Source organism: Pelodiscus sinensis, chromosome 15 (assembly GCF_052426305.1).
Source record: "Pelodiscus sinensis isolate ZL-2025 chromosome 15, ASM5242630v1, whole genome shotgun sequence".
In the NCBI taxonomy this organism is placed as follows: Eukaryota; Metazoa; Chordata; order Testudines; family Trionychidae; genus Pelodiscus; species Pelodiscus sinensis.
In genome coordinates, this window is record NC_143066.1 from 35,192,973 (window position 1) to 35,214,763 (window position 21,791).

At 60.0% G+C, this 21,791-nt stretch overlaps 1 protein-coding gene across 2 annotated transcripts in view; it reads left to right on the plus strand.

Annotated features, from left to right (window-relative positions):
* Window positions 1-540: 540 nt before the first annotated feature.
* Window positions 541-21,791, plus strand: part of SREBF1 (sterol regulatory element binding transcription factor 1) — a 30,390-nt gene continuing 9,139 nt past the window's right edge. The window contains exons 1-10 of one of the 2 annotated variants that reach the window (XM_075899746.2): window positions 541-928; window positions 13,065-13,475; window positions 14,154-14,326; window positions 14,429-14,557; window positions 15,655-15,873; window positions 16,310-16,424; window positions 17,099-17,301; window positions 17,996-18,200; window positions 18,681-18,850; window positions 19,153-19,414. In XM_075899746.2, coding sequence (XP_075755861.2) covers window positions 823-928; window positions 13,065-13,475; window positions 14,154-14,326; window positions 14,429-14,557; window positions 15,655-15,873; window positions 16,310-16,424; window positions 17,099-17,301; window positions 17,996-18,200; window positions 18,681-18,850; window positions 19,153-19,414 — 1,993 coding nt within the window. In that variant the 5' untranslated portion in view covers window positions 541-822. Of the gene's footprint in view, window positions 929-8,742; window positions 8,895-13,064; window positions 13,476-14,153; window positions 14,327-14,428; window positions 14,558-15,654; window positions 15,874-16,309; window positions 16,425-17,098; window positions 17,302-17,995; window positions 18,201-18,680; window positions 18,851-19,152; window positions 19,415-21,791 lie in introns of those variants that run through there. The other variant, XM_075899747.2, reaches the window with a different exon arrangement.

The window sequence follows — 21,791 nt, forward strand, 5'->3', positions numbered from 1 at the left end:
AAACAGAAGCGGGAGGCTGCGGCGGCAGGGTCCGCGCGCAGCTAAAACCCGGGGGGCTCTTTGCTGTGGATTCCAGGGGTACATCGGTATAGGGTGGGGGGGGCGCTCGCATTCCCCCCTTTCGGAGCCGCTCTCCGCTGCAGTCACAGATTAGCTGGAGTCTTAGGGCGGCGCGGTGCGCTACCCGCAACGTGTCTCACTGCAGGGCGCGCTGGTGTGGGGGGGGGGGGTCATTTTAGCCCCCCCGGAAAGAAATGCACCAGCGCGCCTGTGACACCAGATCCCGGGAGCGCTGGGTCCCCGCGCCAAGGGGAGACCCCGCTTGTCTCCGTCGGCGGGACACGCGGCCGCCCCCTCCCGGGAAAGTCCTGCCCGTTGCAGCTCCAATCCGCGGCAGGGGAGAGGGGACCCCCGCGCCAGCCCCTCTCCGCGCCGCGGGCTCCCCTGACTCAGCCTCCAGGCTCAGCCCCCCCTGCCCTGCAAGGCTGTGGCTGTCAATCAGGCAGAGGGGGTGGGGCCAGCAGATGGGGCTCCACCCCTCCCTGCCCTCCCCGGTAGCAGCAGGTTTGAAGCACAGTTCCATTGAGCAACTTTTTTTCCCCCTCCCCAGCTATGGAGGTGGGGGCTGCCGGCAGGCTGCGGCCGCTGCCCAGAAGTTGGGTTGCTCCTGTGGGCTGCTGAGTGGCTCGTGTCCATGGACTCCTCCGGGGGAAGGATTTGTTAGCAGGAAAAAGAAAAGGGGGGGAAGCCCCTAGAGCCCAGCAGCAGCCTCCAACGTGACCCCCCCCCCGGCAGGGGGGACACGACCCTGCAGGCCGGACAATGACCAGCCTCTCCTTTGAGGACACGTCCCTGGACAGCCTGGACCCTTCCTTGACTCTGCAGGAATCCAGCGAAATAGACACAGCCCTGCTGAGCGACATCGATGGTGGGTAGCGGCCGGGCACGGGGCAGCTGCCCCCCCCCGGGGAGCAGGCGTGGGGAAGCGGGGCAGGGGACAGCTGGGTCCGGCTCAAGTCCTTGCTAAATGGCAGCTCGGCCACGGGTCTGCGGGCAGCGGGGGTGAATGTTCCTGATGTCCAGGCACTTGTGAACCCGCCTGGCTTAGGGGGGAAGGGCGCTGGGCTTTTTTCCAAGGCTCTTTACCCTTCAACATCAAGGGGGAGGAGGGGTTATTTGCTGCCCCCCCCCTCCGTGCTGCATCTGTCAGGGGCTCGGCCCCTTCCCATCCTCCGGCGCTGTGGCTGAGCTCCGGGCCGTGCAGCCGCTCGTGTTGCCCACGTGTGTGCGAGAGGGGCGCGCTCTGCAGGCGGGCGGCATCTCGGGGTGCTCTCCGGGTTGCTGCATGGCTGGGGGGGGGGAGTTTCCGTTCTCGCGGGGGGGGGGCTGTCCCCACACTGCCCCTAGGTGGGGGGGTCACTACTCGCTGAGGATTTTGCTTGGCCCCTGCCAGGGGGTGCAGGGAAGCCAGCGCCACTAAGAAGGGACCAGCCCGGCGCTGCTCCGGGCTCTGGCTCCACGCCCGCTGCTGAGTTGTTGCCCCAAGCCCCGCCCCTTGGCTCCCCCGGGGCCCTGACGTCAGCGGGAGGGTTACTCTCGGTCATTTCCCTCTTGCCGGGGAGAGTTCAGCCGCGAGCGGGCGGCGGAGGGGGCGTGGCCTCGGCCTGCTGGAGAACAGGGCCCCCAGTGCAGCAGGGAGCGCCCAGCAGGGGCCAAGCCAGACCTCCTGGCCCTGGGCATCTGCTCATTCCCCAGCCCCTTTGCCTGAGCTGCCTGGGGCAGAGCGGAGGAGCCTGGCTTGGAAATGCTGCTTGGGGCAGAGCGGAGGAGCCTGGCTTGGAAATGCTGCTTGCCCTGCACCCGGCTCCTTGCAAGGGGGGTGCCGCTTGCACCCTGCGGGCCCTGGTGAAACCGTAGCAGCCTCTGCAGCGGGTCAGGCTGCCCCAGGGTCTCCGCCAGAGTCTGTCGCAGGGATCTTACTTATTTCCATACTGGCCAAGGACTAGCTAAGCACATTCCCCTCCTGAGCTGCGGCTCTCCTGGCTAGGTCTGTGCCTGGATTGGACTTTATTTTGTGCCATTTTTGATGCCCAAGGACAGTGGGGATGAAGGGGCCCATTTAGAAAGGAGGAAATCCCCCAAGTACCCATAGGAGGGTGGGAAGACCGGTTCTAGACCCTGGTCAGGTCCCTGGGAGACATTCAAGTGAGTTTGGGTCAGGCCCTAAGTGAGCTTGGTTTAACAGAGGTGACATCTGCATCCTGCTGCGCACTCAACCCGTCCTTTCTGACATTCGTCTGTCCATGACTTCCGCTACATACATTCTGGTTTCATGGATGACCTGAAGCCAGTCCAGTTCGGATCCAGCAGGTGCTGCCTGCCTCGCTAGTCAGAGGGTGCCTTTTGAGGCTCACATGTGGCAAAGCTAGTGGCGCATGGGAGACTGTTAGGATGGCTAACTGTGGAGCAAGGCATGCATACACCTATTGGATTTGTCAGCTGGGTTTAAAAGTGGCGGAAGGTGATTTCTTTTTCTGCCGTCTCAAATTAAAAGCAAACAAACTGGAAAATAACCTGCCAAGAGGGTGCTTTCATGGAGCAGTTGAAGGCAGGAGGAGATCAATGGCAGGGAGCTGAAAATGGATGGATTCAAAGTGAAGAGAAGGGACACATTTTTAACAGAGAGTTTAACTGACCATTGGAACAGCTGACCAAGGGAAATGGGCTGTCTGTCATTTGACATCAGAATTCTCTGTTGGACTTTTGCCATCAACATCAGTAGGGTGCGGGCTTCTCTCTTTAAATCCAGAACAGATGTCTTTCCAAAAGAAAAAAACAAGGTCCTGTGGTACATTAAAGGCTTACACAGATATTAGGGAAGGGGGCTGCAGCTCACGAAAGCTTATGCCCTCATAAATGTGTGGGTCTTTTAAGTTGCCACAGGACTCCTCTTTGTTTTGGCTGAAACAGACTAACACGGCTTCCCCTCTGAAACTTTCCAAAAGACACGTTCTCTTCAACCACAAGTGAATGGGCTTGGTGCAAGAATCTTGGCATGGAGTTGACCCACCTGTGTTGTGCTGAAGGTCAGGGTAGATGGTCACAAGGATCCCTCTGAGCATTAAAACTGATGGAAAAGTGATGGGTAAATGTAAGCTGAAACCTGTGTGGTTGGTCACTTGAGCAGAAGATTGCTCAGAGTTAAGGCTGTTCCTGTGGCTTTGCCCAGCATGTAGTTTGTATTCTCTGATGCAATAATAAAGAGCAATACATTAAGGGTTACTATTAACCGAGGGAAAGAAGGTAGTGGGGTGGGGGAAGCTAATGTGGCAGTTTTAAGGTTGCTCTGGCAATATTAATTCCTCTCATCGGCCTTCTGGAGGGTTACTAGAACAGCTTCATGATGCAATCCTGCTGGATTTTTACACAGCCTATCCTTGAGAAGATTAGCAAAAGGCAGCTATGTTATTGAATATGTGGACTGTGCAGCTGAGAGCCAGAGCAGAGGGAGTTTGGATCTGGCATTTGTTGTCCATACCCACCTCCAGTTAATTGCATTCTATGAGACCATAAAACCTGCCTTCGTGAACCGCTCAAAAGATATCGTGGTCCCCCATCTGCTGCCATATTGTCAGAGGTTTGGCACGTGCCCTTCTGCTAAAGGCCGAGCAGGTAGTCGCTCAGTCTGGGCCTGGTCCTGCAAACTGCTGCATCAGGGCAGATCCTTATCCTGGTGCTAAGTCAGTGGGGGTGCCAGCTGCTGGGGCATGGCACTGACCCTTTTTGAAAGGGGTGGTTGGGGGTTCGCTGAGCACTGCAGCTAGGTCACTCCCTGGGCCCTGCTCGGTGGTGTAGGCTCAGGCACTTTGCCAGAGGGGACCTCTAACATTCCAAGTGTCAGACGATCCCCCTCACCCTTCCAGTCACTGTGAGCTGGGAAAAGTTAAGGGCTGCTCAGAGGGCCTCCCCCCCACCTCAGAGGCCCTGTGCAGACCTTGTCATGTATGCAAGGGGCACATATGTATTAGCTCACGTGTGAATTGCGTGTGCCCATCCCAACCCTCACCTCACTGAGTTGGTATGTTCCAGGGGCGCATTGTGCTGGGCACTGCTCAGACATGCAGTGAAAGCTGCATAGGAGCTGGTAGGCTGACATGGGATGAGGCATATCGCTCAGGACAGGTAGCCTTCATGGATACAGAAAACCTTGCCTGCATAAGTCCCCAGAGGATCTCTTCCCCCCATGACCCGCTCCGTCTTCCTGCGGAGAGGCCCTCTGCTACACCCCACCCTGCCTCGGTTGTTTCAGTCCACGTGCAAGCTGCTGGCAGCACACCTGGCAGAACCATCCCGCTGTGGATGGGATGGGTAGGGTACCCACAAATCGGTCCCACTGGAGTTAGGGGGAGCTTTGCTGCAGGTGTGGAGAGCCCCTGATGTGAGCGGGGCAAGCTGGAGCAGGCAAGGGCTTTTGCCAGCTGGGCAAGGCTAGGGCTTGGGAACAGGACAGAAAGAGGAGCAGGCTGAGCTTGGCAAGGCGGATTGGGCAACGTTGCATTGTGAAGCTGGGGTCAGGAGCCTGTTCTCGACTCTGCTGCTGCTTCGCTGTGTGACTGTGGGTTAGTCACTCCCGCTCACCTTTGCAAAACCCCCGCCTCCCTGAATCCTGCACAGGGAAAATCCCCAAAAGCCTGATTTTCAAAGGTGCTGAGCCTTCCCTTTGACGGTTGTAGGGGACACAGACGCTCGGCACTTGTGGAAAATCACTGCCAAGGGCCAGGCAGTAACTCTCTTCCGATGCAGTGAATTGTTGGGAGCTGGTGCAGAGACTGTGAACTGCAGCTTGGCCTGTGAGCTTTGCAGGGGGCTGCCTTTGCTTTTTCCCCTTGTGCGTGACAGGTAGAGCAGGACTCACTCTCCCCTTGTGTTAAGCTGACCTCCCAGCCTTCACCAAGGCGGGCGCCATGCCCACAGCTATGTCAGACAAGAGACTGACGACAGTCTCTAAAATGCAAACATGCCCTCCTGCTGCCCGGGGGAACTCAGAAGGTAACTTCCGATCAGTGGCCCTTCAAACATAGATGTTGTCCCGGGGCAAAGGGCTCACCCTGTTTCGGAAATGCTACACAGCTGTTGCTGTTATCTCCAGGACCAAACTGTGGCTACGTTCCTGGCGGGGCTTCAGTTCTGATGCCGAGGTCAGTCGCTTAAGTCTTTTGAGGCTTTTAGTCCCAGGCTTTGGGCCAAATCCCAGGTAGAGCAGTTGAATTCTGTCTGTTAAATTCCTCGCCTCTTCTGTTTCAATGGGTTGCAATGTCTTTTACTCCCTGTCCCGGCGTGGCTGTGTGCAGTTAGTGGCTGCTGTGTTTGGCTCCAGAGGTGGCTGAATTTTGGTGATGCTAGGGAGCGTGCCATTCCTGGTTATGAATAGCACGTTGGACTGCCCCATTTCACACGCTCCCACTCCATGGCTGGCATGCGCTTTGAAAGGGAGAGGGGCGAAAGGCAAGAGGGAAAGGGGGAGGAGAGGAAGGGGCTGAAAGAGCGGGGTAGAGCTAATGTGTCTGAAGGAGGCTGTTTTGTCATCCCCGCCCTTTCCTCCTCACCCTCAACACAGCAGAGCGCTCAGGCTCTGGGGCTCCCTGCTGCGTGATTGCTGTTGGCTCATTTTCGCAGGATCCTGGGCAGAGGAGGTGGCGAGACATGAGGCATTGTGGGTATCTTCAGAGGAGTCCGGCTGCATATCTCCCGGCACCCTCTGGATCGTGTTTTCCTTGCACTAATGCAACAATAAAGAACTTCTCTCCTGTAGAGCCAGCCGTTTCTCCCCCGTGCCCGGCTGGGATGGTCTAGGCGCTCCTGTCCTTTCAGTATCCTCGCAGCATGGAGGGTGCCCACTGACAGCAAAGAAACCCCCCCCCTTACCCCTAGCGCGGGGGGCTGTGTGTGACCCTCGGGAAGCCACTTACATTGAAAGGCTGCAGCTTTCTTGCTGAGGGGGGAGTTTGCAGGGTGTGACAGTGGGGCCCAAGGGGGAAGCTGTGTCCTCCCGGTCTGCTAAACCATCCCGCTCAGGCCCCGGCACGTGGCTCCCATCCAAGGATCCTCCAATTCTTCTGTAGGGCGGAACGCACCTTGTCTCGTGGCCCCCTCCCTTCCCAGGCACCATCTCCCCGGCCACGCCTCCCACACCCCACTCGTGACCCCATGCCGTCCCTATGGCAACAGCAGCCTTTGCTGCCTTGCAAAAGCCACATCTGGCGGCCTGGGAACCCGTTGGAACTACTTCTGATACTGCTCAGCGGCTGGGAAGGAGCAGCAGGGACCGGCGCTGGGCCAGCCACCCCTCTGCAGGCTGCGAGCAAGAGGCTCCGCGGGCTCCGGCCGGGGACTCTGAGCTAGCAAACCCCTTCCATCTCAGCAGAGTCTCCTGCACTCACAGACAGCCACAGGTCTCTGCCTTCTGTGGGGGCTCTGCTGCCCCAAGCCCCCCGGCAGCCCCAGTTCCAGGGGAAGTTTGGTTTCGCTCCAGTGGGTTTACTGGCGCAAGGGAGGCTGGCGTGGTGCCCGGGTCTGTCGCTGCCATGCGGCTGTGGCATCGGAGCTGCTGATGGTCGGAGTGGGAGGGCTGGATGGGGACAAGTTACATTATTATTTAGAGCCTTTGCAGATCCTGTTTAATTGCTTAACCGGTTGAAGGGGATGCAGGCAGGAGCTGGGGGGAGGGTGGGGATGTGCTCCGGCCTTGCTGGAGCAGCCCCTACCTGTGCCCCACCTCCCTCCACAGACAGAGGTTGCTCCAGATGCCAGGAGCAGCCCTTCTACATGGTGGGCCCCCCACGGGGTGGGAGCAGCCCCCTGCCTGTGGCAAGAGGGGAGCTACTGCAGCCCCCACCAGTTAACCTTAACCTCTGAGCTTCACCTGTTATGGGTGAGCCTCCCCAGTTAAACATTCACATCCCTACACCCTAGTGCGCTAGGCGCTGTACAAAGACGTGCATGGTGCCCATTCCTCCATTAGGCCGCTAGGGAGGCTGAAGGCTCCAGGATAGATCATTGGCTTGTTTTCCAGGCCAGAGGGAACCGTCTGGATCACTAGTCTGACTTCCAGATAGCTGAGGGCTGGGCCACAAAACCAGTGGGGCCCAGTGGTCTGCTCTGCTGCCTCGGAGCTGTGGCATTGCCAGTGGTGCCAGCAGCAGCCCAGCGGACGGGGCACATTGGCACCAGTGTGAGCAGGGCCAAGAGGCAGGGGGGCAATGCAGGAACTGGCTTCATCGGCCCTGTTTTCCAGGTTGTACTGTCCCCCCTCATCGCCACCCCGTTGTGACCAGACACAGATTCAGCCCAGCTGGTGCTGGGGGGTGGGGGGGGGGAGGTTAGACCGAGCAGGATTTTGCTTTGTGTTTTCGCCAGTCCCCAGACTGGGCTGCTGGGCTGCAGCTATTCTTGGTTTCCCAGGTTCGGTTGGAAACAAATTTCCCTGGTTAGCCAGAGTGGCACAGGAGTCTCTGCTTGGTGCCGGGGCAGCCCCCCCCCCCCCCCCGTTAGCCAGAGTGGCACAGGATTCTCTGCTTGGTGCCGGGGCAGCCCCCCCCCCCCCTTAGCCAGAGTGGCACAGGATTCTCTGCTTGGTGCCTGGGCACGCCCCCCCCCCTTAGCCAGAGTGGCACAGGGGTCTCTGCATGGTGCCTGGGCACGCCCCCCCCCCTTAGCCAGAGTGGCACAGGGGTCTCTGCATGGTGCCTGGGCATGCCCCCCCCCCTTAGCCAGTGTGGCACAGGGGTCTCTGCATGGTGCCTGGGCATGCCTCCCCCCTTAGCCAGTGTGGCACAGGATTCTCTGCTTGGTGCCGGGGCATGCCCCCCCCCTTAGCCAGAGTGGCACAGGATTCTCTGCTTGGTGCCGGGGCAGGCCCCCCCCCTTAGCCAGTGTGGCACAGGATTCTCTGCTTGGTGCCGGGGCAGGCCCCCCCCCTAGCCAGAGTGGCACAGGGGTCTCTGCATGGTGCCTGGGCATGCCCCCCCCCCCTAGCCAGAGTGGCACAGGGGTCTCTGCTTGGTGCCTGGGCATGCGCCCCCCCCCCCTAGCCAGAGTGGCACAGGGGTCTCTGCTTGGTGCCTGGGCATGCCCCCCCCCCCTTAGCCAGTGTGGCACAGGATTCTCTGCTTGGTGCCGGGGCAGGCCCCCCCCCTAGCCAGAGTGGCACAGGGGTCTCTGCTTGCTGCCTGGTTGGGGCCCTTGCCCTGTGCGGAGATGCAGCATCCAGCTCTAATGGCTGCTTGAAAGGCTGGGGGAGGGGGGGCAAACCGCTGTGTCCTGAGCTGTCAGGGCCTGCCTTCCGCTCTGCCCACTTCCTGTCTGATCCCCGGGGGCCTGGGACCCTCCCGGGCTACGTGGGGGGCGGGGGTGCAGCTGTGTCAGACGGGAGGCGAGAAGCAAGTTACCGCAGGGCAGTGTCCTTCAAAAGCGCCTGGCTGCCAAGGGGTTAACCGTGCCTGACCGAGAGTAACCCCGGCTGGCAGCACCGAGGGTGAAGGCAAAGGGCTTGGAGTAACCCTGCCCCGTGCCCCTTGGAGGCTGCGCGGGGAGGCCGGGCTGTCTGGGGGCGGCTGGCAGGGCCGCATAGCAAGGCCGGGCAGGCGGGCGCCGATTGGCGGAGCCGGATCACCTCATGCGCGAGCTGTGATTCACAATTCCACCCGCACTCCTTCCCCGACAGCCGGGGAGGCGGGAGGGGGCGGGCGGGCGGCACCTGGATTTGAAATAACCAAACACAGCCTGGCTGCCCAGACTCTGCCACCTTCTCCCTCCAGCTGGGCTGGGCTGATCTGGGTGCGTGGGCCCCGTGGGCGCCTGTCCTGGCCGCGGCGGGATGGAGTGCACTTTCGAAGGTATCTCCCTTCCACCTCCCCCTCCTTCCCCCGCCTGTGCACACACACTGCTTGTTTGGTGCATAGTGACGTCCAGATGTGCAACCTGCACCCGCCAGATGTGCACCCCCCCTTGTGTGGAAACTGAGGTGGGGCATGTGGGCAAACATCCCCCCCCCTGCAGTGGGAGAAGGTCACCCCTGTTGGCGCTGGGGGCGGGGAGGGGGGCTGAAATCTCTCCTGCTTGGTTCCATTGAATGCAACCCTGTCAGGTCAGGATCCTGGGGCGACTGGAGAGCTGGGGACCCCCTCCAGTTGGGTGCAACCGTAGCCGCTGGAGCAGTCCCAGCAGAGCCTGACCCTGTCCCTTTGAAAGCTGCCTGGGACGGGGGACGGGGGGAGGAAATTGTGTGATTCTGTGAGCAGCTGAGTCTGGGGAGTGTGGGGCTGGATGAGTGATGGGGACAGCGGGGAACTACTCACCTGCGACAGACTGCGGAATAAACAGAATAAACATGTTGGGGGGGGGGCGTCTCCCCGTCAGATCTGTGACCGCCTAGAAATGCTCCATGCCAGGCCCCTGGATTATGCGAGGACGTGGTGCCATGAAGCCACGGTGATGGCCACATCAGAAATAGGCTGCACACGCCACGGTACATGCGTGTGAGAGAGAGGCTATTGTGTTCTACGTATAGAATCACACTACGTGGTCTCAGATGGACCGGCCCCGCTACAGTGTGCTGCCTCGCTGTGTATCTTGTTATAACTGTGTAATGCGGCTCTGCAGGTATACAGACCCCAAGTGCGGCTGTTTATTGTCCTCCCGGTTGTTCTGCCCGGCACTGTGCAGGATGACCCCTGCAAGTACAGGAGTGACCCAAGCGGTGCTCGGCTCTGGCTCTGGGGTACAAATCTGGCTTGATTGCCGCAGGGAAATGTGAGCCATGTTCTCACAGTGGAGGTCAGAGCAGGGGCCTGGGACCCAGGACTTCTGGCATTTGCTGACTTGGTGCATGAACTTCACCCCCGCCTGCATTTTCAGAGCGTCTCCATTTTTGGGAACCCAGCTTAGGATCCCTGGGGCCTGATTTTCCAAGGTGCTGAGCAGCCCCAGCCCCCGTTAACTTTCCCCTTTCCCCTCTGGCTGGAATGATGCCCGTGCGTCTGGCTTCAAGGCACAGCTCTGTCTCCGCCTCCTGCAGCCAGCAGAGCCGGGTTTCAGCCCCAGGCCCATGCAGCAGGCTTGTCTAGACGGGAAGGGCAGCTCCCAGGATCTGGGGCAAGCGCGTAGCTCTCTTGAAGGCAGGTCCCTGGGGATGCTCGGTGCGTTTCCTGCACACCTGACAGGCCAGAAGAGTGTTCCCAGGGATGCTGCCTCTTTCTCGCCTGATAGAGGGGCTTGGTGATGGAGTAGCCACCCCCCCACACCCGACTCATGGGAAGTGCTAATAAGGCAAATGAAGCAGAGCATGGAGAGCTGCATTTCTCCTCCCCTGTCCCATGCTTTGTCCCCGGGCTATATGGACGGGAGGGGTACAGGTCTGTTCAGACCTCAGGTCACTTCTTCACTGTGAGCTCATGATGTGGGGCCTGATCCCTGCCCCACACTGCCCCTGCAGAAACCAGAACGCCAGGCTCCATGGAGCAGAGAGAACTAGGGCAGCCGTAAGAAGACAGCAATGAGTAATGAGATGGGCACTGCTGACTTGGAGACATTTCCTCCGCTGCGTGGTTGGGCTGTTTCCTTCCTGGGGATACAGGATTGACATGGCTCAAACCCAGACCCCCCCTTACTCCCTGCTGCTCCCCAGGTCTGTCTGCTGGTTGGGCCTGGCCTCTTAAGGTATATCTATGCTGCACAGCTATTTCAGGATACTGGCGGTTGGGACACAAGAAACCTGGGTTCAAGTCCCTCCCAGAATAACTACCCCAAGTCTTAACAAGCTGCCTGTTATTTTGAAATATTGAGGGCTAAGGGATGTCTCAAAATTTATTTATTTGTTTGTTTAAAATATTTTTACCCCACCTCTCTATTTAAAATATTCGAGGCGGCTCCCAACATTTTTAAAACACAGTATAAATATATATAAACAATTTAAAATATGAGACCCCAGAAGGACACAAAACCTGCGAAGCCATCTTGAGAGGAGGGACACGCACACACGCACAAATGCAAACCGCAATAAAAGCACGAGTAAAAAGACTGGCTTTAGCCTGATGCCGAAACAATGCTAATGTTGGTGCCATGCGAATATCCCGGTGGAGAGAATCTACGTTATTTCGAAATTTGGTGCTGTGTAGACGTGCACAATTTCAAAATAGCTTGTTCGATTGAAATAAGATTCGCAATTTGTATAGCGCAATTTGCGTATCTTATTTGGAGTGTAGGGTGCTGTGTAGATGCATCCTTAGTGATTTGCTCCAGTGTTGCTGTCATCAGGACATTGGGTAAGAGCTGACTTTACACCAGAGAAATCCACAACAAGGGGCAGAATGGAGTCGGGTGTGGGGGGGGAGGTGAGTTTTTTAGTACAGTTGGTCAAAAAAGGTCTCTGGAACCCTGAAGAAAAACCCAGGCAGGGGTGTAGGTAGCAGAAAACCGTGCTGCTTTCAAACTGGAGATTTCCTTCCATGTCAGCAGGCGAGGGACAGTGATAGTGATCAGGCTACCACACAAGAGACCTGGGTTCAAGTCCCTCCTTTGCTGTGTGCACCCCAAGACCTTGGTCAAGTCACTTAATTGCTCTGTGCCTCAGTTTCCCCTCTGTACAGTGGGGCTGGAATAATCCTGCTTTTCTTCTTCCCGCTGCATTGTCCATCTGGGTTGTAAGCTCTGGGGGAACTGGACAGCAGAGCTCTGTCTCTTGGCATGTGTACGTACAGCCCCTCACCGCAATGGGCCTTCATTGGCTCTGTGCCACCCTCATAGCCCTTCCCCATCTGCAGCCACCATGGGCCGGGGCCCTGCAGCCCCTGCTCCGTCCCTTGTTTTCTTGCCGCTCACTCGTAGGTGTTCCCTGTCAGGCTGCGATGGGAAAGCACCTGGGCCCAGCTCCCTTACTGAGTTGCTCTCCTGTGAAGCCAGGGGAGCAGCCCAGGTGAGGAAGGGCTGCAGGATCGGGCCCGTGGGGCTTGGCTGGGCGTGGAACAGCCCTAAGAGAAGGGGTGAGATTTTAGATCCTCTCTCTCTTGCACATTCCTCGCTCTCCTGGTCTTCGGGCCCCCCCTGCTGGCTGATGCTGTTATCACGCCCACAGCTGACAGGCCACGGATGGTACACGACTCCCGTGGGCCAGGGCGTACCCTACGTGAGCAGCTTGTACAGGGCTTGGCTAGAGACCCAGGGAGGCTGAAGGCTTCTGGTCCAGTCTGCCGTACGGGGCTGCTCTTTTACCTCCTCAAATTCCTCCCCCAGCCCTGTGTGGGGCACTGAAATGGGGGGGGCTTGGGCAGCCAACCCTAGAGCTGCCCATTAGGAGACACTTGAAGAGCCTCTGCACTTCACCTCTGCACTTCGCCTCTGCACACTAGCACTGGGGACTGGGTCCCCCTGAGGCAGGCTGGGATGGAGGGAGCTTTGAAGCAAAGGTGCCGGAGGCCCAAGGCAGCCTGCAGCCGTTGAATGCAGAGGGCCGGCCCGCGGGGGCTGCATGTCTTACCTCGCCCTGTTCTGCCCGCAGTGGAGCCACTGGCTTGTCCAGCTGGCCACACGGCGCCCTCTCGACGCTGGCAACCCGTGGGCAGGAGGGGGCAAATGGGAACACTGAGCATGCGCAGGAAGATGCAGCCTTTGGCTCCTGGTCGCTGCCTGGGATGTAGGGGGCGGTGCCCCTCCCAGTCTGAATAGAGTTTGGGGCTTCCTCCCGGTTCCTAGAGGTGCCCACATAACGAACCCCACGGCTGACGCGAAGGCCGGATTCAGCGCGAGGCCCCGGGTCCAGCAGGGGGGAGGCAGGTCCTCTGTGCCAGCCCTGAGGTGGGGTAGCGGGCCTGGATGCCTGGCTTCCACCAGCGTCTCCCCCCCGGCCGTGTAACGGCTGAGCTGGGTCTGGTTGCATTGGCACAGTCCTCACACTGCAGAGCGTGGGCCCCCTGCCTGCCAGCCAGCCCTGTGTTCGGCGCAGGTAGAATTCGGCGCTCTGGCAGGCGGGCCCCCCTCTCACTGCTGGGCCGGCGTGGGGTGTTTTCCAGACATGCTCCAGCTCATCAACACGCAGGACAATGAGTTCCCAGGCCTGTTTGACGCTCCGTTCGGCGCACCCGCCACCCCGATGCCCGAGGCCAGCCTGCCCGGGGGGCTGCCGTCCACTCCCGGCCCCCTCGACGGCTACCTGGGGCCCAGCCAGGCGCCTCCCGCCACTCCCGTGAGCATGTTCCAGGCACCTCCGCCGCTGCAGAGCTTCTCACCGCAACCGCAGCCAAGCCGGAAGGTGTCTCCACCGGGCGTCAAGGAGGAGCCCATGGGACTGTCTGCCGGCCAGCCCCGGGCTCCGCCCCAGCCGCCGCAGGGGGTGATGGCAGTCCAGAGCTTCGCCCCGGCGTCCCACGGCCAGTTCACCCCACAGTCCTTGGCAGGCTACCAGAGTCAGCACGGCTTCACTGGTAAGGCGCGGGATGGGCGGAGCGCCCCTGGAGACGGTGCCGGGCCCCCTGAGCTCCCACCAGAGTTGTGGATTTCTCTGGTGGGCACCCAGTGGGACTCAGAACTGGCCCTGAAGGGGCAGGGCTGGTGTGGGATCAGTGTCTGTAGAAAAGGCGTTGTCCCCCGGTGCAAGCTGACAGCTACTGCTGCAGGGGGTCCATTGAAAGGAATTTAGACTTAAATATTTTGGCTTCCAATTTTTTTTCCTGCCCTGGGTGGGGAGTGTCTTTTCGGGGCTTTGAAAACATGCATTGAAATGCCTAATTGCTACTTACTCGCTAAGCAGGGGGTCTTGGTTGTGTTTGGAAGAGAAAAAAGAAGTGGGGACCAGTGTTTACGTAGGGCCTATAATATTGGCAACCGTGCTGCTGCAGGGTCAGCCAGCAGAAGAGTGCAGATCCAGTAAAAAGGCCCTGAAGGGGGTATCCCTGCAGGGGTGGGGGTCTGTGCAGTGGGGAAAGGGCCAAAGGGGAGGGAGGCGTGGTCTGTTTTCAGACTGGCTGGTGATGGGGCAGAGTGAGGGGCGGGATGGGTGGTTGAGGTTCTGTGGCTGCTGCAGGACCACAGGTGGGCTGGGCCCTGGAGTGTGGGGAGCAGGCTCCATACTGTATCTAATTTGCTCTCCTTCCTGCCCTCAGCAATACAGCCCGGAGGGGCTGCCCCATCCCCGCCCAGCCTCCCTCACTCCCCTCCGCAGATCCAGCCCGTCACCCTGCAGGGTCAAGTCCAGAACATCTCAGCCCAGCAGCTGCTGGCTACAGCCGCCATGGGCACCACCCACACCGTCTCCTCCCAGATCCAGCAAGTCCCGGTAAGCTGGAGCCAGGAGCATGGTCAGGTAGCGGGAAATCCAGGCGCTGCTCCCCCAGCTGGGGTGCGAGGCTCCAGAGCTAACCCCCTGCCCACCCCACAGGTCCTGCTGCAGCCCCACTTCATCAAGGCCGAGTCCCTGTTCCTGACGGCTGTCTCCGGGGCAAAGACCTCCACCCACACGTCGCTGGCCACCACGGCGGCCGTCCAGTCTGCACCGCTGCAGGTCCCGGTAGGTGAAACCCCCCCTCATGAGTCCATGTCTCCACCTCCAGGGCTGGATTTGCAGTTTGGCCTCAGGCCCGGAGTCAGAGACACTCGGGGGGAGCTGGAACCAAACCCTGGGCTCCTGATTCCCGGGTGAGGGCTTTGCTCCCACATTCTCACTCTGTGCCGGGGCCTGAGGCTGCATGGCTCCTGGCACGTCACCCCGCTGTGGTACCTCAGCCCATTGCAACTGGCGGGTTGGGATGGGGGCTGGGATAGGGGCAGCAGAGGGGGATGGTGGTGCTGGATGGCAGGGGCTGGGGCTGGGATAGGGGCAGCAGGGGAGGGGTGGTGCTGGATTGGCAGGAGGTGGGGGCTGGGATGGGGGCAGCAGAGGGGGCGGGTAGTACTGGATTGCTGGGGGAAACAGAGCAGCGGGAGCGGGGGGGGGGGGGGGGGGGCTGGGATTGGCAGGGGCTGGGGGGGGCAGCAGAGCGGGGGGTGGGGGGGGGGGGGTGCTGGAGGGGGGGGGCTGGGAGGCAGAGCGGGGGGGGGGGGGTAGCAGAGCGGGGGGCAGTGCTGGATTGCAGGGGGGGGGGTAGGGTGTGGGGGCAGGGGGGGGCTGAGATGGAGGGGGTAGCAGAGCGGGGGGGCAGGGGCAGTAGCTGGGATAGGGAGCAGCAGAGCTGGGGGGGGCAGTACTGGATTGGCAGGGCGTGGGGGCTGGATAGGGGGCAGCAGAGGGCGTGGGGGGGCAGTGCTGGATTGGTAGGGCGTGGGGGCTGGATAGGGGGTAGCAAAGCGGGGGGGGGGGGGCGGTGCTGGATTGCTAAGGTGTGGGGGTTGGGATAGGGGGCAGCAGAGCGGGGGACAGTGCCAGGGGCTTGGATAGGAGGCAGCAGCAGAGCGGGGGTCATTGGCAGGGGCTGCCTTTTGGGACGGGGCAGCCGCAGAGCTGGTGTGGGGCTGGAGCCCAGGGCGGGATGGCTGCGATGCGTCAGGAGTGCGGGGTGCTGACAGAACTGGGCGGAGCTGCCTGGGGGGGGCAGGGAGGCGCCTGGCCACTGGGAGGTGGGGCAGGCTGCTGGCGCGGGCCAGTCCCAACGCCCGGCTCTCTTGCAGGCCCTGGTGAGCGGCGGCACCATCCTGGCCACCGTGCCGCTGATGGTGGATACCGACAAGCTGCCCATTAACCGGCTGGCGGCCAGCGGGAAGCCGGCCGTGGTGCAGAACAAGGGCGAGAAGCGGACGGCGCACAACGCCATCGAGAAGCGCTACCGCTCCTCCATCAACGACAGGATCATGGAGCTCAAGGACCTGGTGGTGGGCTCGGAGGCCAAGGTACCCGGGGGCCTGGAAACGGGGGGCTCATGGGTCCTGTCGCAGCAGGGTGGGGGTGTCTGTCCCAGAGGCAAGCGCTCGGGTTCCCCCGCCCTGCGGGTGCTGGGCCGCACTGCAGGCCAGGAGTGAGGGGCAGTGGCAGAGCTGGGCGGGCGGACGCTGGGGAGGGGGCTGAGGGACTGTAGGCCCTGCCCTGCCCAGCTCCGGCAGCCATGCTGCATTCCCATGACACTGGCATGGCCTGGTGGGTTTTGCTCTGCCACCCCGTTGCTCTCAAGGTGCATTTGCTCCCCCCCCCCCAGGATGGCACCCAGTTGCCGTTGCCAGGGGCTGATCTAGACCTTCTCTCCGGGGTTGGCTGCGTCCAGAGGAGGGCTGACGGGGGGGGGGAGGGGGGAGTAGGCTGTGCCTGAAAGGCCTCGTCCCTCTCGGGCAGCTGAACAAGTCGGCCATTCTGCGGAAGACGATCGACTACATCCGCTTCCTGCGGCAGAGCAACCAGAAGCTGAAGCAGGAGAACCTGACCCTCAGGATGGCCGCTCAGAGCAACAGTGAGTGCAGGGAGGCTCTCCTGGCGGGAGCTGGGGTGGGTGTTAGTTAAGTCCCTTCAAAGGACTTGGAAGTTGATCCCGGGTTATGCCACAAGTGAAGTGAGTTTGGTGGGTCTCGGTCTGGCCCCAGCAGAGGCCCAGGACTCCAGCAGCAGGTTGGAGGTGTTGGGGAGAGATGACATGTGGTGACACTGTAGAGGAGGGGACAGTGGGGGACAATGGGGTGGGGCAGACAGAAGGGTAGTGGGGGGATGCTGTAGGGCAGTGGGGGGGCCAGTGAGGTGGGCTGGGCAGATGGGCCATGGGGGGCACCGTGAGGCGGTGGGGGGTACTGTGAGGTAGAGGGGCACTGGGGCGAGTTGGGCAGTGGGGGGTAGTGAGGTAGTGGGGGGCATTGGAGTGGGCTAGGCAGAGGAGTCGTAGAGGCACTGTGGGGCTGTGGCAGGGCACTGTGGGACAGTGGGGAGGTGCTGGGGGCAGGGCAGGCAGAGGAGTCGTGGAGGGGCACTGGCTCTGAGGGGCTGGTGCTGCCCAGCTCGGGGTCAGGAATACCCCAGCAGCCCTGGCCTATTTCAGGGTGGCGCGAGCTCTCCAAAGCCATGGGGCCTGCCTGCTGCCGGTCAGCCCAGGGGAGCCGTAAGTGGCAGCCTGGTCTCATGCCCTTCTGCTTCCAGAGTCCCTGAAGGACCTGGTGGCCACATGCAGCGGGAAGCCGGACGTGCCCATGGAGGAGACGAAGCCGGAGATGATGGACATGCTGACGCCCCCGCCCTCGGACGTGGGCTCCCCCTCCCACAGCAGCCCCCTCTCGCTGAGCTGCGGCAGCAGCAACAGCAGCGACTCGGAGCCCGAGAGCCCACTGTTCGAGGAGACCAAGGTGATGAGGGGCGCTGGGTGGGGCAGGAGATGGTTCTGGTGGGACCCCAGCCTGGAGCCCGGGGCTGGCAAGTGCCCACATGGCGCTAGGGACGGGGTGGGGTCCGACACCTGACACAAGGCGAGCTCTAGCCATGCTCCGTGATGACAGTCCCTGGGCCTGTTCTGTCACCCACCCAGCAGGCGTGGAGGCTCTGGGCTGTCACCAGGGTCTTTGGGGCCCAGTTTGGCCTGAGCTGGGGGATGACAGATCTGCGCAGTCCCAGTCCCCTAGTCATAGCTGAGTGCCTTTCACCTTCCCGGCCCTGCGCCGCCTCTGCTCTCCTGGGGAGGTGGGGAAGTGGCAGCCTGCTCTCGAAGGGGAAACTGAGGCACAGACCGGGGCTGTGACCTGCCCACGTCGCGTGCAACGCTGGGAAAAGAGGCCTGGCTTGCAGCCCTGAGCTCAAAGCTCTCCTCCTTCCCAGCATGATCTGGCTTTCCAAAAGGAGCAGCCCTGGCATCAGATCCCTTGACCTACGTCACTGCTCCATGTTGATGACTGGCCAGTGACATGGGTCCTTTTCCCCCTAGCTGGTCTGGCCCCTGCCTGCCAGCTGGCCTGGTGCGCTCCCGGGGGGTTCCCCTCCTGCTGAGCTAGAGGAGACCCGCTGTGGCAGCAAGGACTCACGCCTGCCTCTCTGCTTGGCTTGCAGGGGAAAAAGGAGCAGCAGCTGCTGTCCCCTGGCAGCCTGGGCATGCTGGATCGCTCGCGCATGGCGCTCTGCGCCTTCGTCTTCCTCTGCCTCTCCTTCAACCCCCTGGCCTCCCTGCTGAGAGGCGCCAGCCCCGAGGGCGCCCCAGAGAGCAGGGGCTCCCCCAGCCTCGGCAGGAACATAATGGGCCAGCCGGATGCCGGAGGTAAGTGCTGGGATCGGCACAGAACAGCCCCTGGGGCAAGAGATTTAGTGCTGCAGGGGGTGATCAGGGCCAGAGCTCCCTGGGGTCAGGCCATAGCATAGCAGGGGGTTAGGTAACTGGGGTGATGGGCGGAGGGCTGGACGGTAGCCAGGGGTTGGGGGGCTGGTTGGGGCAATGGGGCCCAGGCTGGAGGGTAGCTGGGGGTTGGGGTGACGGGGGCCAGAGAGGAGGGTAGCTGGGGTTTGGGGTTATCGGGGCCAGGCTGGAGGGCTGTGGGGGGCGGGATTCTGCTGCTTGTCCAGGGCTGTGGCAGGAGCAGCTGGGGGGAGGGCTGTGTGTGGTCTGTGGCCCCATGTGGTCCCACAGCCCCTGCTCCGTAGCACGGGGGGCCCTCCGGGTGCCGGTGGGGCGGGAGCTCGGGGGCTGTGATGTGGTGCTAACACTGTCCCTGGCCTCCGTCTCTCTGCGCCCCCTGCCCAGACGAGGCCTCGAGCTGGCCCACTCTGATCTTCTGGGGGCTCAATGTGCTCGTCGTGCTGGGAGCCTTCGTCCGGCTCTTCATCTACGGCGAGCCGGTCACCCGCCCCTACTCGGAGTCGTCCGTCCTCTTCTGGAGGCACCGCAAGCAGGCGGACCTGGACCTGGCGCGGGTAAGGAATACAGCTGCTGGCGGAGCCCTGGGTAAGGGGCCGCGGGCGGGTCCCAACCCAGAGTCGTGTGCATCTGCCTGGGGGGGCCCAGCTCCTACCTGGCACAGCCCCACCCCCAATTCCTGCCAGGCCCCGCCCCTCTCTGCCCACTTGGCATACTTCCTTGGCCCTCCCCACCAGCCCTGCCCAGCTCCCAACTTCCCAGGGAAAGCCCTGCCCTGGCAGAGGCCTGATACTCAGCAGTGGGACTCCCCACCCCGCAAGCAGGGTCTTGACACCCTGCATCTTCTCCGTGCTGGCAGGGGGACTTCGCCCAGGCCTCCCAGCACCTGTGGACAGCCCTGAAGGCCCTGGGCCGCCCGCTCCCCACCTCCAACTTCGACCTGACCTGCAGCCTCATGTGGAACCTGATCCGCCACCTGCTGCAACGCCTGTGGGTGGGGCGCTGGCTGGCTGGGCGAGCCGGAGGCTTCCGGCGAGACCGCGAGCTGAAGGCTGACGTGCGCAAGAGCGCCCGTGACGCGGCCCTGGTCTACCACAAGCTGCACCAGCTGCACATGACCGGTAGGGGGCACCCGCGGGCCTTGATGGGGGGGGGTAATTACTGGAGTTAGGCCAGAGGAGGGCAGGATATGGGGACTGGATGCCCCTGAGGGGCAGAATACAGGGATTGGATTCCCCCATTGCAGCTGGATATGGGAAGGAGAGATTGGGGCTGGATAGCGGGTTGGTCAGTCCCTGATCCGATGCTGTGCCAGCCTCTCACTTAGCTCTGCCTGCGCCCCTCAGCCCCGATCCACAGACCCCCACTCTCTTCTGCTTTTGCAGCCGGAGAAGGGAGAGGCCAGGTGCTGCCCACCTTCCCCATTGCTGAATAAAGGAGGAAGAGCAATAATAAAAAATGTGGAAATGGCAGAGGTGCTGAATGACTTCCTTTTATCGGTTTTCACCAAGATTGGGGGCAATTGGGTGCCTAACCTAGTGAATGCCAGTGAAAAATGGGCTAGGTTCAGAAACGTAAGCTAGGAAAAGAACAAATTAAAAATTACTTAGAAAAGTTAGATGTCTTCCGGTCATCAGGGCCTGATGAAATGCATCCCAGAATACACAAAGAGCTGGCTGAGGGGGTATCTGAGCCATTAGCTACCATCTTTGAAAAGTCATGGAAGTCCAGAAGACTGGGAAAGGGCAAATCTAGTGCCCACCTATAAAAAGGGAAATAAGAACAACCCAGGGAACTACAGACCAGTCAGTTTAACTTCTGTGCCAGGAAAGATAATGCAGCAAATAAGGAATTCATCTTCAAACATCTGGAAGATAATAAGGTGATAAGTAACAGTCAGCATGGATTTGTAAAGAACAAACCGATGTGATCGCTTTCTTTGATAGAATAACAAGCCTTGTGAATAAGGGGGAAGTGGTAGATGTGCTGTCTGTAGACTAGGGATGTTAAGAAGCGGGTTTTTAAATAATCGAGTAGTTGATAGAATTTTTATCGACTACTCAATTAGTTGATAGACAGTTGGCTCAGTCCTGGCTCGTGCCGGGGTCCAGGACCAAACCCCACTGCGGCTCTGCAGTTTAAAAGGTAATAAGAGCTGGGCAGCCTGCCCCCCGGCTCCTACTGTGTTTTAAATTGCAGAGCTGCAGCAGGGTTTGGTCCCAGACTGGTGCAAGCAGGGACTGAGCCAGGCTGCCTGCCCAGCCAGCAGCAGCCCCTGTCCACGGGGAGGGCCGAGCGGGGAGTTGGGACCCCCTGTGGACAGGGGTTGCTTCATGGCAGCAGCTCCTCCCTCCCCCCTGCTGCTGCCTCTGATAGAGGCAGCAGCAAGGGGCTCAGGCAGCAATTCAGAGATGATGCTGGGAAGGAACTAGCTTTTAAACCAGCTCTCCCCAGCATTGGCTCCTGCTTCTTCCCCTGCTGCCTCTGATACAGAGACACTAAGTGGGGGGAATGTGAGTAGCTGACTACTCCCTTGTATACCTAATCTAGACTTTAGTAAAGTATTTGATACAGTCTTGCATTACTTTCTTATTAATAAACTAGGGAAATACAAAGTAGATGGGGCTACTGAAAGGTGGGTACATATATTGGTTGGATAACTGCTCTTAGGGTACGGCTACACTACACAGGTTATCCTGGAAGAACTGTTCAGCATCCAAGGAACGCATTTGCTCTTCCACTTTTTTTGCGGAAGAGCAGACACACTCTTTCAGAAGCCCCTGTATTCCTCGTTCCACAAGGAATAAGGGGGCTTTTGAAAGAGGTTTTTTTTCTGACATTTGATCCAGTCTTCAGGGATCAGTTTTGGGACCAGTTCTGTGCAATATCTTCATCAATTATTTGGATGATGTCATAGACAGTACGATTATAAAGTTTGCAGACGATACCAAGCTGGGAAGAGTTGCAAGTGCTTTGGAGGATAGGGTCATCATCAGTGTTCCCTGTTAGATAAGCATTCGGGTGGCTGCCCAGGAGAGATTAAGGTGCTGCCCAGCTGAGCGCCCACAGCCAACAGTGTGTGTTTCTTTTGGTGGTGCACACCTGCACATACCTTGGTGCACATAACAAAATTTATTCCACACATGGATGGAAAAACTGAGAGGGAACATTGGTCATCATTCAAAATGATCTGGACAAACCAGAGAAATGGTCTGAGGTAAATAGGATGAAATTCAATCAGGACAAATGCAAAGTGCTCCACTTAGGAAGGAACAATCAGTCTCACACATACAGAATGGGAAATGACTGTCTAGGAAGGAGTCCTACAGAAAGCGATCTAGGGGACATAGTGGGCCACTATAGTGACTAAATATGAGTCAGCAGTGTGACACTTGCAAAAAAAAGCAAACATTCTGGGAAGCTTTAACCGGTGTATTGTGAGCAAAACATGAGAAGTCATTCTTCCGCTCTACTCTGCGCCGATTAGGCCTCAACTGG